The 18,526-nt window shown below is 44.4% G+C and overlaps 1 protein-coding gene across 3 annotated transcripts in view; it reads right to left on the reverse strand.

Annotated features, from left to right (window-relative positions):
* Positions 1 to 18,526, reverse strand: part of LOC124037794 (phospholipid-transporting ATPase IF-like) — a 74,249-nt gene that overhangs the window by 21,986 nt on the left and 33,737 nt on the right. For all 3 annotated transcript variants that reach the window (XM_046352865.1, XM_046352864.1, XM_046352866.1), the window contains exons 8-18: positions 10,713 to 10,760; positions 10,534 to 10,598; positions 10,322 to 10,403; positions 10,037 to 10,187; positions 4,348 to 4,545; positions 4,089 to 4,247; positions 3,673 to 3,851; positions 3,348 to 3,416; positions 3,168 to 3,241; positions 2,900 to 3,003; positions 2,344 to 2,525 (exon numbers count right to left, since the gene is read on the reverse strand). In XM_046352865.1, the coding sequence (XP_046208821.1) occupies positions 2,344 to 2,525; positions 2,900 to 3,003; positions 3,168 to 3,241; positions 3,348 to 3,416; positions 3,673 to 3,851; positions 4,089 to 4,247; positions 4,348 to 4,545; positions 10,037 to 10,187; positions 10,322 to 10,403; positions 10,534 to 10,598; positions 10,713 to 10,760 (1,311 nt within the window). The remainder of the gene's footprint in view (positions 1 to 2,343; positions 2,526 to 2,899; positions 3,004 to 3,167; positions 3,242 to 3,347; positions 3,417 to 3,672; positions 3,852 to 4,088; positions 4,248 to 4,347; positions 4,546 to 10,036; positions 10,188 to 10,321; positions 10,404 to 10,533; positions 10,599 to 10,712; positions 10,761 to 18,526) is intronic.

Raw genomic sequence — 18,526 nt, forward strand, 5'->3', positions numbered from 1 at the left:
AGGCAGATATTTGACGAACTGACTTGTTCGAAAGATCTCATCCTATTACAGTGCCACAATGAAAGTCACTGAGCTCTTCAGTAAGGCCATTCTACTGTAAATGTTTGTCTATGGCTGTGTGCTCGAAGTGTCAGCAACAGGTGTGTCTTCACACAATACCTCATAATGACAGAGCAAAAACAGTTTTTTTTTTATGTTTGCAAATCTATTAAATACAAAAACAGAAATATCTTATTTTTATAAATATTCAGACCCTTTGCTATGATACTCGAAATTGAGCTCATGTGCATCCTGTTTCCATTGATCATCCTTGAGATGTTTCTACAACTTGATTGGAGTCTACCTGTGGTAAATTCAATTGATTGGACATTATTTGGAAAGGCACACCTGTCTAATAGAAGGTCCCACAGTTGACAGTGTATATCAGAGCAAAAACCAAGCCAGGTCGAGGTAATTGTCCGTAGAGCTCCTAGACAGGATTGTGTTGAGGCACAGATCTGGGGAAGGGTACCAAAACATTTCTGCAGCATTGAAGGTCCCCAAGAACACAGTGGCCCACATCATTCTTAATTGGAAGAAGTTTGGAACCACCAAGACTCTTTCTAGAGCTGGCCACCCAGCCAAACTGAGTAATTGGGGGAGAAGGGCCTTTGTCAGGGAGGTGACCAAGAACCCGATGATCACCCTGACAGAGCTCCAGAGCTCAAGAAGGACAACCATCTCTGCAGCACTCCATCAAATCGGGCCTTTAGGGTAGAGTTGCCAGACAAAAGTCACTCCTCAGTAAAAGGCACATGACAGCCGCTTGAAGTTTTCCAAAAGGCACCTAAAGACTCTCAGACCATTAGAAACAAGATTCTGATGAAACCAAGATTGAACTCTTTGGCCTGAATGCCAAGTGTCACATCTGGAGGAAACCTGGCACCATCCCTACGGTGAAGCATGGTGGTGGGAGCATCATGTTGTAGGGATGTTTTTCAGCAGCAGAGACTGGGAGACTAGTCAGGATCGAGGAAAAGATCAACGGAGCAAAGTGCAGAGAGATCCTTGATGAAAACCTGCTCCAGAGCGCTCAGGACCACAGACTGCGGCGATGGTTCACCTTCCAACAGGACAACGACCCTAAGCACACAGCCAAGACAATGCAGGAGTGGCTTTGGGACAAGTTTCTGAATGTCCTTGAGGGGCCCAGCTACTCAAGGACATTCATCAAGGAATGTATTGATGTCTTCAGTATTATTCTACAATATAGTAAAAATAAAATAAAAACACTTGAATGAGTAGGTGTTCAAACTTTTGACTGATACTGTACGTACATACATACATACAGTATATTTGTAATTCATGGATTCTATTTTAACTGCTCATAAAAGTGGGGTAAATGTATACATTTTCCTGTTTCAAAAATACATTGTTCAAAACAAGCTGTTTAGTTACTTACTACTCTGCCCCTCAGTGACTACCAGCAGAAGCAGCTCCTCCTCCGTGGGCACACAGGCCATGTGAACAATGCTTCAATAGTATTCCCACCTATTCGCTATGGGATGGAACTGCCCCAATGAATTCAGAGGATTTCATAGCATAAATAATAACGGCTAAGTAAATGGACCAATCCTGGGGCACTCAAATGTGTGTCCATTCCGTCAGAACTTCTGAATGTGCTCTAGTCTTCATCACAATGAGTCTCTTGCTTACTTGCCAGACAGCTTACTTCCACACGTGAGACTAGATCTGCTCTATCAGGTACAGATGGGGCTAAAGCAAAAAGCTAATTGCTTATTGACTTGTAAATAAATAATCATAACAGTCACGGGAGCCTGGGACCTGATAAACCGGAGGGATACACTAGCTAGAACCTTATCGTGGATCTGGTAGGACAAAAGGTTCTACTGTAGGTGACAAGGCGACGTTGTCTGGACTAAAACAGCATACAATCAGGTGTGTCGTAAAGCATGATCAAATTCATTTGCGAGCTACAGTAATGTTGATAAACATTGAGAAATGGTTTGGTAAAAAAAAAAAAAACATTTGGAGAGGGGGTCAAATGAACCAGTTATGGACTTTTGGAAAGCAGCTAGCTGTTAGCTTGCCAGCTAGTTAACGCCCATGCCAATTTCAAGTCTTTCTAAACTAATATCTAACTAGCTCGGAAACATGAAGTTACTTCAGAAAAAAAGTTGAAATTGATTGGTCTTCCAGGTTGGTTAAATCAAAAACATGAAGTACAGTGTATATATACAGTGCCTTCAGAAAGTATTCAGAGACCTTTCTGATATCATTGCTTGGTGCTCATAATGAGCTAACCTTTGACCAGACAGACACCAAACAGTGTTGTTGACATACTTGTCTTCCACCCCGGTCGCTCCCAACAGCTCCAGGTCCTTTTCTATGAAGCTGAAGACCTCGTCCAGCCTCTCCTCTCTCTGCTGCAGGGCCGCGCGGGCCTCGTGAAGCCGCCGGTCCACCTCCTCATACTCCTCCACATTGAAGTGTCTGCAGGCCACCACCAACGTCCGCAAGCCCTTCTGAAGAAGGGGAAGAAAGAGAAACGAGTAGCTGACAGGGACTGGCTTTATATCAAATGAACACTCACCAGCCAATCACAAATCAAAAACAAATCTCTATAGATCCTGATGTCTGGATAAATTATCTGTTAAGTTGCAGGATTTATTGATTTTCTGGGGGGAAAAGTACCACAAGTAATATTTACACTGCTGTAAATAAATACACATAAAAAACATGTTTTATTTTAAGAGTCAAAAATCAGCCACGAAAGCCAGCTGCACTGGTGCTCTTCAGCACAGACAATAAAAGATGGCATTCAGCGTAGCAGAAGTCTGCTGTACATAAGGGCTGGAAATAGTGCCTTGTCTAATATGATGTGATGTGGTATACTCACCAAGGCAAATTCATCTACATGTACTCTTGTTTTGTCAATTTCTCCACTTTTAGTAAAGGGAAGAACGGCGGACTCAGCTCCCTTTGTAAATAGTACTTTCCCCCCTACAGCAATAGATAAAATATAGGGTAGCAGGGTAGCAGTAACAGTTAGGGAAACTGAACAATGTAGCAGGACCAAATCAAAGGTGGGTTACATAATGTAATTAAATCCGAATACAATGTTTATGAATGAGCCATTTGTTTAATATGGAGAGAAATCAGTGTACCTGAGGGTGTCTGTAATATGACACTCATTCTCCTTCGGGTTGCATCAAACTCTAGTACATGGAGTAGTTTATACCTGTGGGACAAGGGAATAATAGGTTTTACATCACTTTCTATGCACAGTACAGGTTCATCATGGACATTAAATGTCTGTCTTTTTAACCATAGAAAATTATACTTACTTTTCCGACTTTCCAAATGCTTTTATTTCCATAACTTCTCCATGGCTACCAATAAAGGTTACCCCCATCCTGCAATTCAATTGTTTCATGTGACATTGCTGACCATAAATACTGTAACATGCAGGCTGGTCGCCCATACATAACCCATGACCATAACTGTAATACGCAGACTCTGGTCTGGAATGTGGTGAACCTCAAACTATTTGTCTCAATAAATGTTCATTTGTCTGAGTGCTTGTATGTCCACAAAGACCTGGAATTTGATTTACCAACAACAGTACAAATGGGTTGAACAGCGAAACATGACAGCTATCCTCCTGGGTACCTTTTAGTGGCTTCCACCAGTGCTTTCTCATCTGGCGAGGAGGCATAGTACTCCATCTGGGAGGAGAAGCCATTAGCGTGGGGGAAGGGATCCCCCGGGCCGTCGCCTGGCTGCTCGTAGCTGATCTGCACTGTGTGGCACAGCGATACTGCCTTCAGGAACAGCAACTCCACCCGACTCTGAGAGGTGGCAGACAGACAGAGAGCGAGAGAGAGACAGACATGAGAAAAGTACTTAAGAGTCATCAAACCAGTGCGAGGGTCCAAATCCATGAGGACAGTCAATTAATAATTGTTTAACACATGAATGGAAATGCACACCTAACCATGTATATTTAATGAATGCACAGACAGCACATGGATAAATAACGTATTGCAAGTCAATTGGGCGATATGAAAGGTTTTAATGGTGTTTACTAGAGGAGGCACAGATCCGTCAGGCAGGTCATCCGTCATCCCCTCGTGTATAAGCTTTCCATTGATTTCCTGGTATTTGATACCATTGATTGAACATTCACGAAACAGCATCTCATTCTCCGTCAGGGTGCCGGTTTTATCCGTAAACACGTATTCCACCTAGAACAACACACACAGTGGCTGATCATAACACACAAACTTTGTGATGACGTTGAGCATGGGGCGCCATAAACAGTAGTGAAGTGCTTTATGTCCAGACCTGTCCCAGCTCCTCGTTGAGGTCAGACGTGTTGACCTGAGCCATCTGGTCGCTCTCCTCATGATAGAGGTCCAAGTCCCAGCCAATGAAAAACGAGCCCAGGAATTTCTGCATCTCCACAGTGACGTAGAGTGAGATGGGGATGATAAAGTTGTACAGGACCAGAAACGCCAGGAAATCAGAGATGAACTTCAGGATCTGTCAACAAGGAAGTGGGTGGAAAATAATAAAACAGGGAAATAATAGTGTAGTGTATTGAAGTTAAGACTGATGTAAAATCATTTCTATTCTATTTTTTATTTTTAAACAGATAAAAGACAATTCATAAAATAAATCCCCAAATAAAAATGGAAAACAAAAGTACTCAAAGAAATGAGGCGGGAATCAACAAGGCAGAAATAAAAACAATTCAAAGAGAGGACATAGAAGGCACAGTATGTGGGTATGTACGGGTGTATATGTGGGGGCAGTGCGGGAGTGTTTGAAGATGGGGTGCCTGTGTGTTTTGTGTGATTAGGAAAGTTTGATGAGAAAAGTGAGTGAGTGAGGGAAATTATTGCAAATACCAGAGCCAATGTGTGTCTGCAAGCAGGAGTTGTAACAGGGAGAGTTTTTGCGCAAATATGGGATATACATGTTTTTTTTTTTTAAACAGAGCAGCGCAAACTGGCACTAACCCGAATAGAATGACATCGAGTTACAAAATAAAAATGGTCCAAATTTAAAAGGGAACAGTTATATGAAACAAGTTGTCTACCCAGACCCCGGTGCACAACTGAGCAAGAAGGCCAGCATCCTGGAGTCGCCTCTTCACTATTGACGTTGAGACTGGTGTTTTTGCAGATACTATTTCATGAAGCTGCCAGATGAGGACTTGTGAGGCGTCTGCTTCTCAAACTAGACACAAATGTACTTGTCCCCTTGCTCAGTTGTGCACCAGGGCATCCCCACTCCTCTTTCTATTCTGGTTAGAGCCAGTTTGCGCTGTTCTTTGAAGTGAGAAGTACAGAAGCATTGTTCAGTTTCTTGGCAATTTCTCACATGGAATTGCCTTCATTTCTCAGAACAAGAATAGACTGATGAGTTTCAGAAGAAAGTTCTTTGTTTCTAACCATTTTGAGCCTATAATCAAACCCACAAATGCTGATGATCCAGATACTCAACTAGTTTAAAGAAGGCTAGTTTTATTGTTTCTTTAAATCAGAACAGTTTACAGCTGTGCTAACATAATTGCAAAAGGGTTTTCTAATGATCAATTAGCCTTTTAAATTTCTAAACGTGGATTAGCTAACACAACGTGCCATTGGAACACAGGAGTGATGGTTGCTGATAATGGGACTCTGTACGCCTATGTAGATATTCCATTAAAAAAAGAAATCTGTCGTTTCCAGCTACAATAGTAATTTACAAAATTAACAAAGTCTACACTGTATGTCTGATCAATTTGATGTTATTTTAATGGCCAAAAAATGTGCTTTCCTTTCAAAAACAAGGACATTTCTAAGTGACCCCAATCTTTAGAATGGTAGTGCAGACACACGTTTACACACACGTTTACACACACACACACACACACACACACACACACACACACACACACACACACACACACACACACACACACACACACACACACACACACACACACACACACACACACACACACACACACACACACACACACACACACACAGGTTGGAGTCATTAAAACTATTTTTTCAACCACTCCACAAATTTCTTGTTAACAAACTAGTTTCGGCAAGTCGGTTAGGACATCTACTGTGTGCATGACAAGTAATTTTTCCAACAATTGTTTACAGACAGATCATTTCACTTATAATTCACTGTATCACAATTCCAGTGGGTCAGAAGTTTACATACACTAAGTTGACTGTGCCTTTAAACAGTTTGGAAAATTACAGAAAATTATCATGAGGAAATCAAGAAAGCAAAAAATTGTAGACCTCCACAAGTCTGGTTCATCCTTGAGAGCAATTTCCAAACACCTGAAGGTACCACATTAATCTGTACAAACAATAGTACGCAAGTATAAACACCATGCGACCACGCAGCCGTCATACCGCTCAGGAAGGAGACGCATGCTGTCTTCTAGAGATGAACGTACTTTGGTGCAAAAAGTGCAAATCAATCCCAGAACAACAGCAAAGGACCTTATGAAGATTCTGGAGGAAACAGGTACAAAAGTATCTATATCCACAGTAAAAAGTAAAAACGAGTCCTATATAGACATAACCTGAAAGGCCGCTCAGTAAGGAAGAAGGCACTGCTCCAAAACCGCCAAACTACGGTTTGCAACTGCACATGGGGACGAAGATCGTACTTTTCTGAGAAATGTCCTCTGGTCTGATGAAACAAAAATAGAACTGTTTGGCCATAATGACCATCTTTATGTTTGCAGGAAAAAGGGGGAGACTTGCAAGCCGAAGAACATCATCACAACTGTGAAGCACGGGGTGGCAGCATCATGTTGTGGGGGTGCTTTGCTGCAGGAGGGACTGGTGCACTTAATAGATGGCATCATGAGGAAAATAAAATTGTGTGGATATATTGAAGCAACATCTCAAGACATCAGTCAGGAAGTTAAAGCTCGGTCGCAAATGGGTCTTCCAAATGGACAATGACCCCAAGCATACTTCCAAAGTTGTGGCAAAATGGCCTAAGGACAACAAAGTCAAGGTATTGGAGTAGCCATCACAAAGCCCTGATCTCAATCTTATAGAAAATTTGTGGGCAGAAATGAAAAAGTGTGTGCGAACAAGGAGGCCTACAAACCTGACTCAGTTACACCAGCTCTATCAGGAGGAATGGGCCAAAATTCACCCAACTTATTGTGGGAAGCTTGTGGAAGGCTACCTGAAACGTTTGACCCAAGTTAAAGAATGTAAAGGCAATGCTACCAAATACTAATTGAGTGTATTGTAAACTTCTGACCCAACGGGAATGTGAAGAAAGAAATAAAAGCTGAAAGAAATCATTCTCTCTACTACTATTCTGATCCTAACGGACCTAAAACAGGGAATTTCTGCTAGGATTAAATGTCAGGAAAAGTGAAAACTAAGTTTAAATGTATTTGTCTACGGTGTATGTAAACTTCCGACGTCAACTGTACACACACACACACACACACACACACACACACACACACACACACACACACACACACACACACACACACACACACACACACACACACACACACACACACACACACACACACACACACACACACACACACACACACACACACACACACACACACACACACACACACACACACACACACACACAGGGGAGAACAAGTATTTGATACACTGCCGATTTTGAAGGTTTTCCTACTTACAAAGCATGTAGAGGTCTGTCATTTCTATCATAGGTACACTTCAACTGTGGGAGACGGAATCTAAAACAAAAATCCAGAAAATCACGTATGATTTTTAAGTAATTAATTTGCATTTTATTGCATGACATAAGTATTTGATCACCTACCAACCAGTAAGAATTCCGGCTCTCAGACCTGTTAATTTTTCTTTAAGAAGCCCTCCTGTTCTCCACTCATTACCTGTATTAACTGCACCTGTTTGAACCCGTTACCTGTATAAAAGACACCTGTCCACACACTCAATCATACAGACTCCAACCTCTCCACACTGGCCAAGACCGGGGAGCTGTGTAAGGACATCAGGTATAAAATTGTAGACCTGCACAAGGCTGGGATGGGCTACAGGACAATAGGCAAGCAGCTTGGTGAGAAGGCAACAACTGTTGGCGCAATTATTAGAAAATGGAAGAAGTTCAAAATGATGGTCAATCACCCTTGGTCTGGGGCTCCATGCAAGATCTCACCTCGTGGGGCATCAATGATCATGAGGAAGGTGAGGGATCAGCCCAGAACTACAAGACAGGACCTGGGCAATGACCTGAAGAGAGCTGGGACCACAGTCTCAAAGAAAACCATTAGTAACACACTACGTCATGGATTAAAATCCTGCAGCGCACGCAAGGTCCCCCTGCTCAAGCCAGCGCATGTCCAGGCCCGTCTGAAGTTTGCCAATTACCATCTGGATGATCCAGAGGAGGAATGGGAGAAGGTCATGTGTTCTGATGAGACAAAAATAGAGCTTTTTGGTCTAAACTCCACTCGCCGTGTTTGGAAGAAGAAGAAGGATGAGTACAACCCCAAGAACACCATCCCAACCGTGAAGCATTGAGGTGGAAACATCATTCTTTGGGGCTGCTTTTCTGCAAAGGGGACAGGACGACTGCACTATATTGAAGGGAGGATGGATGGATGGATGGGGCTATGTATCGCGAGATCTTGGCCAACATCCTCTTTCCTCAGTAAGAGCATTGAAGATGGGTCGTGGCTGGGTCTTCCAGCATGACAACGACCCGAAACACATAGCCAGGGCAACTAAGGAGTGGCTCCATAAGCATCTCAAGGTCCTGGAGTGGCCAAGCCAGTCTCCAGACCTGAACCCAATAGAAAATCTTTGGAGGGAGCTGAAAGTCCGTATTGCCCAGCGACAGCCGCGAAACCTGAAGGATCTGGAGAAGGTCTGTATGGAGGAAATCCCTGCTGCAGTGTGTGCAAACCTGGTCAAGAACTACAGGAATCGTATGATTTCTAAAATTGCAAAAAAAGGTTTCGGTACCAAATATTAAGTTCTGCTTTTCTGATGTATCAAATACTTATGTCATGCAATAAATAGCTAATTAATTACTTAAAAATCATACAGTGTGATTTTCTAGATTTTTGTTTTAGATTCCGTCTCTCACAGTTGAAGTGTACTACCTATGATAAAAATTACAGACCTCTACATACTTTGTAAGTAGAAAAACCTCGGCAGTGTATCAAATACACACACACACACACACACACACACACACACACACACACACACACACACACACACACACACACACACACACACACACACACACACACACACACACACACACACACACACACACACACACACACACACACACACACACACACACACACACACACACACAGTGTTCAGGGAAACTCTAACTCATTTTCTGGTGCACTGCTCAAATCTCCCCTTTCCTCAAGGTATGGATATGTAACCTGACACAGCAGTCCTCCGATTTAGCCGAACAGAAGTTGATTTACAAGCAAATGACCTCTACCTGCATTGCTCCGCGCAATGGCCGCCATTATGCCATCAATGACTTGAATGGGGACACCCAATCTACTCATTTTATTTCTACAGCAGCACATGCAGTCAGGAGCGGGAGAAAAAAATGGGTCTTAAATTATTATGTTATCTATTCAAATGGTTATGACTGTGACCATAGTCATTTGGCTGGTCAATTAAGCTCAGTTGGTAGAGCATGGCGCTTGTAACGCCAGGGTAGTGGGTTCAATCCCCGGGACCACCCATACGTAGAATGTATGCACACATGACTGTAAGTCCCTTTGGATAAAAGCGTCTGCTAAATGGCATATATTACAAAGATCCATGACAGTGACCGCCCTAGTGGAAACATCTTCCCACCTTCACTCATTCACTGCATTATCCACAAAAACAACAAACTATTTGTAAATAAAGAATACGTATCCAAGAATCCTATGAAATCAAAGATCATCAGTTAAAGAGAGTGATTTACCAGTGTGAATAAAGTGTCTCAGACAGTGACTGACCTGGCTGCTGTTCCTCTCCTGCTCTGTCTTCTGGTTGTAGAAGGGCTCGTCCCACTTCTTCTCAGCCTGCCAGGCGTACTTCAGGATTGTGCTGAGGATGGCCTCAAACAGCAGGATGCCCAGGTAGATGAGCAGAAAGGTGTTCATGGACCTGAGAGACAAACACCAAAAGACACACACTTTCTGATATACTTACTGTAAAGCTGAACCTGAAATCTGTGAAGAAAAATAAAAAACTCAAGTGTTCAGTGTTGCTGTAGAGGTGCAGAATATCCTAATGCTCACTTCTCCACTGCAGAGCGCTTCTGGGATTTGCACTTGTAGTTCAGGGCCATCTTGGACTCCATCCCAGTGTAAACTGCTACACCTGCAAATCAAGAGTGGAACTTTAGTGAACCATGCATAGACAACAACCAACTGGGCAACTAGGGACAAAAGAGGATAACTGAGGACAGAAAGCAATATGACGACAACAGTGAGAGCAAGAAGCCACTTGCCAAAAATTTCTTTGGTATTTTTCAATCTTGCTCCTCGAAGCAGCAGGTTTTCAGGTCCAAGGGGTCTAATGAAGCAGATACAACATAATAACTTTTCTTTCACCAGCAAATGGAAACAATGTGCTATTCAATCCATGTAACCCAGATAAAAATCCAATCAATTAGAATTGCAATCTCACCTTACAATCTCTTCTTCTTGTTGGGTTACTGTTATTCGCCCAACAAACCTGAAAGTAGAGGCATTTCTTCTGAGTGGGAAGAGTTACAGAGTAGCAGAGAAACTGCAACACCCACAATCTCTGAAAAATACCTCCATTCCGGCCAGTAGAAATGTGAAAAATAATAAGTGGTCCTTTTCAATTATGGCAGTGGGCCTCTTTGCGGTGATTTTCCTTTGTTCCATTCAGAATACATAACAATGATACATACCATTTCAATTCAATGTATTTAATGCAATCCTGAATCACTTAACTGAATATATCTATTGTTCCCTGGATGGCAGATAGATGGCAGTATAGCGCAGCTGTTGAACAGAAAGGCCAAAATATAACGTTTGCCGAAATAGAACGCAACTGCTCAGCTACAGCGACAAACACATACCAGTTTGCTACTAGCTACTATGTCCGGCGACATGGTTCGATTTATTGTGAAAAATAAACGTAAATCTATTGACAATGAAAATGAGAGGGACGAGCTGGAGAACAACGTGACAGCAATGAACGAACAACCACTGGAGAACCAGGAAAATCAGGAAGATGGCGGCTGGGTAATGCAGCTAGCTAAACGTAGCTCCGGTGCCTAAGAAAAGGATACGGTCGATTCAACAACACAGAAAGTTCCAAGAGAAATGGACAGAGAAGTATTTTTTTTTGTACTGCATGCTGGGACTAGTTTTGTCTTATTTGCCAGAAGGCAGTCAATTGTTTTAAACAAGCAAATTTAGAGCAACATTTCCAGTCACACCATGCCCACTTTGACAAAACATATCGGCCACAAAGCAACCTGAGAAATAACAAAATAGCGCAACTCTAAGGAAAACAAAAACGATGGACAGATCTAGCACTGTTGCAGAGAGATCGGCAGAGGCAACATATGAGATTGCTTAGATACTCGCAAGAAACAAGAAGGCCTTCACAGACGCGGAGATTCTCAAATATGTTTTTTTGGCATTAGACAAAATATTGTATGCTGATTTCACAAACAAGGGAGCTATTTTAAAGCAAATTAAGGGACTGCAACTCTCAGACTCAACCACAACAAGACGCATAGAAGACATCGGCGAGGACAGAGGAAAGCAACTGATTACTGACATATTCGTGGCGCAGTGTTTTAGTATTGCGCTTGACGAAATCACTTTTTAAGTGACATTGCCCAACTATGTGTTTGGGTCCACTTCACTTCAAAACAAGTCATTCAGAGAGGAACTTTTGTGTTTCCTTCCCCTTCAGGGACAAACACGAGGAGAGGGTATTCTGAAAGCCCTTGTTACATTTTTAGCCAATAACAATATTGACTGGTCAAATCTGTTATCTGTGTGCACTGACCGCGCCCCAAACATGCGAGGGAAGGAGAAGGGACTCATAGGCCTGATGAAAGAGAGGATATTCCCAAATTAGTTATGTTTCATTGTATCATTCATCAAAAAATATCTAGTTAACAGAAGAAAGGAAGACAAAATAAGGACAAAAGAAGGACAGAAGAAAAAGGAAAAGAAAGAGGACAACAAAGTGAAACAGTCAGCACTTCTATTGCAACTTCGTATTTCGTCGTCCTAACGTAGTCTACACTGCTATCTGCCCAGCAGCTAGCCAGCTAGCAAACGTCCACCGTCTACCGAATAGCAGCACTGTAGAAACTATTACACTCAACTGAACGACTTGATTAGTGTAGTGTTAGCTAGCTACATAGTTGTCTTTGCTGTCTTCGTATCCAAGATAATTGTGTAGTTTAGAGCGTGTAGTCTTAGAGTGATTATCTTAATTTACCGAGGTTAGCTAGCCAGCTATTTGTCGTCCTTAACGTAGGAGACACTGCTAGCTAGCCAACAGCTAGCCAACGTCTACTGAATAGAACTTCCGCACTCAACAACCCGGTCGCATTCCGCTTCGCTCCACAGGTAGTATCACATTTTTCATTTCATTTCATTACAGCAACGGTTTGATTTGTTTGATCGTAGCTAGCTACATAGCTAGCTACATAGCCGTCTGTGTATCAAAGATAATTGTGTAGTCTAGAGCGATTTTCTAGGTTAGCTAGCCAGCTATTGTCGTTCTTTTAACGCAACGTAACGTAATCAACACTGCTAGCTAGCCAGCTAGCCCCGAATAGCAGCACTGTAGAAACTACTACACTCAACGGAACGACTTGATTAGTGTAGTGTCAACAACGCAGCCACTGTCAGCTAGCCTACAAAGTCAACAACGCAGCCACTGCCAGCTAGCCTACTTCAGCAGTACTGTATCATTTTTAATAATTTTAGTCAATAAGATTCTTGCTACGTAAGCTTAACTTTCTGAACATTCGAGACGTGTAGTCCACTTGTCATTCAATCTCCTTGCATTAGCGTAGCCTCTTCTGTAGCCTGTCAACTATGTGTCTGTCTATCCCTGTTCTCTCCTCTCTGCACAGACCATACAAACGCTCCACACCGCGTGGCCGCTGCCACCCTAATCTGGTGGTCCCAGCGCGCACGACCCACGTGGAGTTCCAGGTCTCCGGTAGCCTCTGGAACTGCCGATCTGCAGCCAACAAGGCAGAGTTCATCTCAGCCTATGCCTCCCTCCAGTCCCTCGACTTCTTGGCACTGACAGAAACATGGATCACCACAGATAACACTGCTACTCCTACTGCTCTCTCTTCGTCCGCCCACGTGTTCTCGCACACCCCGAGAGCTTCTGGTCAGCGGGGTGGTGGCATAGGGATCCTTATCTCTCCCATGTGGTCATTCTCTCTTTCTCCCCTTACCCATCTGTCTATCGCCTCCTTTGAATTTCATGCTGTCACAGTTACCAGCCCTTTCAAGCTTAACATCCTTATCATTTATCGCCCTCCAGGTCCCTCGGAGAGTTCATCAATGAGCTTGATGCCTTGATAAGCTCCTTTCCTGAGGACGGCTCACCTCTCACAGTTCTGGGCGACTTTAACCTCCCCACGTCTACCTTTGACTCATTCCTCTCTGCCTCCTTCTTTCCACTCCTCTCCTCTTTTGACCTCACCCTCTCACCTTCCCCCCTACTCACAAGGCAGGCAATACGCTCGACCTCATCTTTACTAGATGCTGTTCTTCCACTAACCTCATTGCAACTCCCCTCCAAGTCTCCGACCACTACCTTGTATCCTTTTCCCTCTCGCTCTCATCCAACACTTCCCACACTGCCCCTACTCGGATGGTATCGCGCCGTCCCAACCTTCGCTCTCTCTCCCCCGCTACTCTCTCCTCTTCCATCCTATCATCTCTTCCCTCTGCTCAAACCTTCTCCAACCTATCTCCTGATTCTGCCTCCTCAACCCTCCTCTCCTCCCTTTCTGCATCCTTTGACTCTCTATGTCCCCTATCTTCCAGGCCGGCTCGGTCCTCCCCTCCCGCTCCGTGGCTTGACGACTCAATGCGAGCTCACAGAACAGGGCTCCGGAAGGCCGAGCGGAAATGGAGGAAAACTCACCTCCCTGCGGACCTGGCATCCTTTCACTCCCTCCTCTCTACATTTTCCTCCTCTGTCTCTGCTGCTAAAGCCACTTTCTACCACTCTAAATTCCAAGCATCTGCCTCTAACCCTAGGAAGCTCTTTGCCACATTCTCCTCCCTCCTGAATCCTCCTCCCCCTCCCCCCCCTCCTCCCTCTCTGCAGATGACTTCGTCAACCATTTTGAAAAGAAGATCGACGACATCCGATCCTCGTTTGCTAAGTCAAACAACACCGCTGGTTCTGCTCACACTGCCCTACCCTGTGCTCTGACCTCTTTCTCCCCTCTCTCTCCAGATGAAATCTCGCGTCTTGTGACGGCCGGCCGCCCAACAACCTGCCCGCTCGACCCTATCCCCTCCTCTCTTCTCCAGACCATTTCCGGAGACCTTCTCCCTTACCTCACCTCGCTCATCAACTTATCCCTGACCGCTGGCTACGTCCCTTCCGTCTTCAAGAGAGCGAGAGTTGCACCCCTTCTGAAAAAACCTACACTCGATCCCTCCGATGTCAACAACTACAGACCAGTATCCCTTCTTTCTTTTCTCTCCAAAACTCTTGAACGTGCCGTCCTTGGTCAGCTCTCCCGCTATCTCTCTCAGAATGACCTTCTTGATCCAAATCAGTCAGGTTTCAAGACTAGTCATTCAACTGAGACTGCTCTTCTCTGTATCACGGAGGCGCTCCGCACCGCTAAAGCTAACTCTCTCTCCTCTGCTCTCATCCTTCTAGACCTATCGGCTGCCTTCGATACTGTGAACCATCAGATCCTCCTCTCCACCCTCTCCGAGTTGGGCATCTCCGGCGCGGCCCACGCTTGGATTGCGTCGTACCTGACAGGTCGCTCCTACCAGGTGGCGTGGCGAGAATCTGTCTCCTCACCACGCGCTCTCACCACTGGTGTCCCCAGGGCTCTGTTCTAGGCCCTCTCCTATTCTCGCTATACACCAAGTCACTTGGCTCTGTCATAACCTCACATGGTCTCTCCTATCATTGCTATGCAGACGACACACAATTAATCTTCTCCTTTCCCCCTTCTGATGACCAGGTGGCGAATCGCATCTCTGCATGTCTGGCAGACATATCAGTGTGGATGACGGATCACCACCTCAAGCTGAACCTCGGCAAGACGGAGCTGCTCTTCCTCCCGGGGAAGGACTGCCCGTTCCATGATCTCGCCATCACGGTTGACAACTCCATTGTGTCCTCCTCCCAGAGCGCTAAGAACCTTGGCGTGATCCTGGACAACAAACTGTCATTCTCAACTAACATCAAGGCGGTGGCCCGTTCCTGTAGGTTCATGCTCTACAACATCCGCAGAGTACGACCCTGCCTCACACAGGAAGCGGCGCAGGTCCTAATCCAGGCACTTGTCATCTCCCGTCTGGATTACTGCAACTCGCTGTTGGCTGGGCTCCCTGCCTGTGCCATTAAACCCCTACAACTCATCCAGAACGCCGCAGCCCGTCTAGTGTTCAACCTTCCCAAGTTCTCTCACGTCACCCCGCTCCTCCGCTCTCTCCACTGGCTTCCAGTTGAAGCTCGCATCCGCTACAAGACCATGGTGCTTGCCTACGGAGCTGTGAGGGGAACGGCACCTCAGTACCTCCAGGCTCTGATCAGGCCCTACACCCAAATAAGGGCAGTGCGTTCATCCACCTCTGAGGAAGTACAGTTCCCGCTCAGCTCAGTCAAAACTGTTCGCTGCTCTGGCTCCCCAATGGTGGAACAAACTCCCTCACGACGCCAGGACAGCGGAGTCAATCACCACCTTCCGGAGACACCTGAAACCCCACCTCTTTAAGGAATACCTAGGATAGGATAAAGTAATCCTTCTCACCCCCCCTCCCCCCCCTTAAAATATTTAGATGCACTATTGTAAAGTGGTTGTTCCACTGGATGTCATAAGGTGAATGCACCAATTTGTAAGTCGCTCTGGATAAGAGCGTCTGCTAAATGACTTAAATGTAAATGTAAATCAGGAAGCACTTGTGGCTAAACTCAAAGACTGACTTACAGAATGTGATGCAGCAAGTCGTGCGCGTGGTGAACATTATTATTGCGAGGGCACGGAATCACCTGCAATTCCGTGAGTTGCTGGAGGAAACCCAGACAGAATACGGCGACTTGATATTTCACAATGAGGTAAGATGGCTGTCTCGTGGCAGAGTTTTGGAAACATCCCTCCTCCCTCAAATCTGTGAATTTGTTGCAAGCAAGGGGGAGAGAGAAGCCAGAGCTGGATGATCCACAGTGGATATTAAAGCTGCCTTTTTTGACTGACATCACCTGAATACAGTGAATCTCCAGCTCCAAGGTAAAGCTAAAATTCCGGGCAAAATGCTGCGTGTGGTCACAACGTTTCAAAATAAAATCCCCACACTCTTCATACTTGACAGTTTGTTAATTTCCCAAAACTCAGAGCAGTCACCACATCCAACCCAGACATATTGCAACATTTTAGCTATGATGCATTTGTGCGTGTGTTGGAAGAGTTGAAGTTGGAGTTTAAGTCAAGATTCAAGGATATCATGGAGTTTTTCAACTTCATTGAGAACCCATTTCATGTGCCAGTGTCATCTCTGGCCCCAGTCATAACAGTCCTCTGTCCTGACCGTGCAGGAAGAGAGAGTGAGAGAGTAGAGCTGCAGGAAAATGACACATTGCAAGGTGAACTAAGATCAGGTGTTACCCTGGAGCCTTGTGTCAGAAACAGCGTATCCACTTCTGAAGCAGTGTGTGCAAAGAGTGACATTTTTTTGTCAGCACTTATTCATGTGAAGCAACATTTCAACAATGAACATGTTGAAACAAAAACAGAGAAACAGACTGACCAAAGCACTCCTGGATCGCCTCATACGGATAACCAACAAACTACAGTGGGGCAACAAAAAAATCCAGAAAAATCACATTGTAGGATTTTTTATGAATTTATTTGCAAATTATGGTGGAAAATAAGTATTTGGTCACCTACAAAACAAGCAAGATTTCTGGCTCTCACAGACCTGTAACAATGTCTTTAAGAGGCTCATCTGTCCTCCACTCGTTACCTGTATTAATCGCACCTGTTTGAACTTGTTATCAGTATAAAAGACACCTGTCCACAATCTCAAACAGTCACACTCCAAACTCCACTATGGCCAAGACCAAAGAGCTGTCAAAGGACACCAAAAACAAAATTGTAGACCTGCCCCTGGCTGGGAAGACTGAATCTGCAATAGGTAAGCAGCTTGGTTTGAAGAAATCAACTGTGGGAGCAATTATTAGGAAATGGAAGACATACAAGACCACTGATAATTTCCCTCGATCTGGGGCTCCACGCGAGATCTCACCCCGTGGGGTCAAAATGATCACAAGAACGGTGAGCAAAAATCCCAGAAACACACAGGGGGACCTAGTGAATGACCTGCTGAGAGCTGGAACCAAAGTAATAAAGCCTACCATCAGTAACAACTACGCCGCCAGGGACTCAAATCCTGCAGTGCCAGACGTGTCCCCCTGCTTAAGCCAGTACATGTCCAGGCCCGTCTGAAGTTTGCTAGAGAGCATTTGGATGATCCAGAAGAAGATTGGGAGAATGTCATATGGTCAGATGAAACCAAAATATAACTTTTTGGTAAAAACTCAACTCGTCGTGTTTGGGGGACAAAGAATGCTGAGTTGCATCCCAAAAAAAAACATACCTACTGTGAAGCATGGGGGTGGAAACATCATGCTTTGGGGATGTTTTTCTGCAAAGGGACGAGGACGACTGATCCGTGTAAAGGAAAGAATGAATGGGGCCATGTATCGTGATATTTTGAGTGAAAACCTCCTTCCATCAGCAAGGGCATTGAAGATGAAATGTGGCTGGGTCTTTCAGCATGACAATAATCCCAAACACACCGCCCGGGCAATGAAGGAGTGGCTTCGTAAGAAGCATTTCACGGTCCTGGAGTGGCCTAGCCAGTCTCCAGATCCCAACCCCATAGAAAATCTTTGGAGGGAGTTGAAAGTCCGTGTTGCCCAGCAACAGCCCCAAAACTGCTCTAGAGGAGATCTGCATGGAGGAATGGGCCAAAATACCAGCAACAGTGTGTGAAAACCTTGTGAAGACTTACAGAAAATGTTTGATCTCTGTCATTGCCAATAAAGGGTATATAACAAAGTATAAAATCCTACGATGTGATTTTCTGGATTAAAAAATAAATAAATTGCCTGTCATAGTTGAAGTGTACCTATGATGAAAATTACAGGCCTCTCTCATATTTTTAAGTGGGAGAACTTGCACAATTGGTGGCTGACTAAATACTTTTTTGCCCCACTGTATA

Source organism: Oncorhynchus gorbuscha, linkage group LG06 (assembly GCF_021184085.1).
Source record: "Oncorhynchus gorbuscha isolate QuinsamMale2020 ecotype Even-year linkage group LG06, OgorEven_v1.0, whole genome shotgun sequence".
Taxonomy (NCBI): Eukaryota; Metazoa; Chordata; class Actinopteri; order Salmoniformes; family Salmonidae; genus Oncorhynchus; species Oncorhynchus gorbuscha.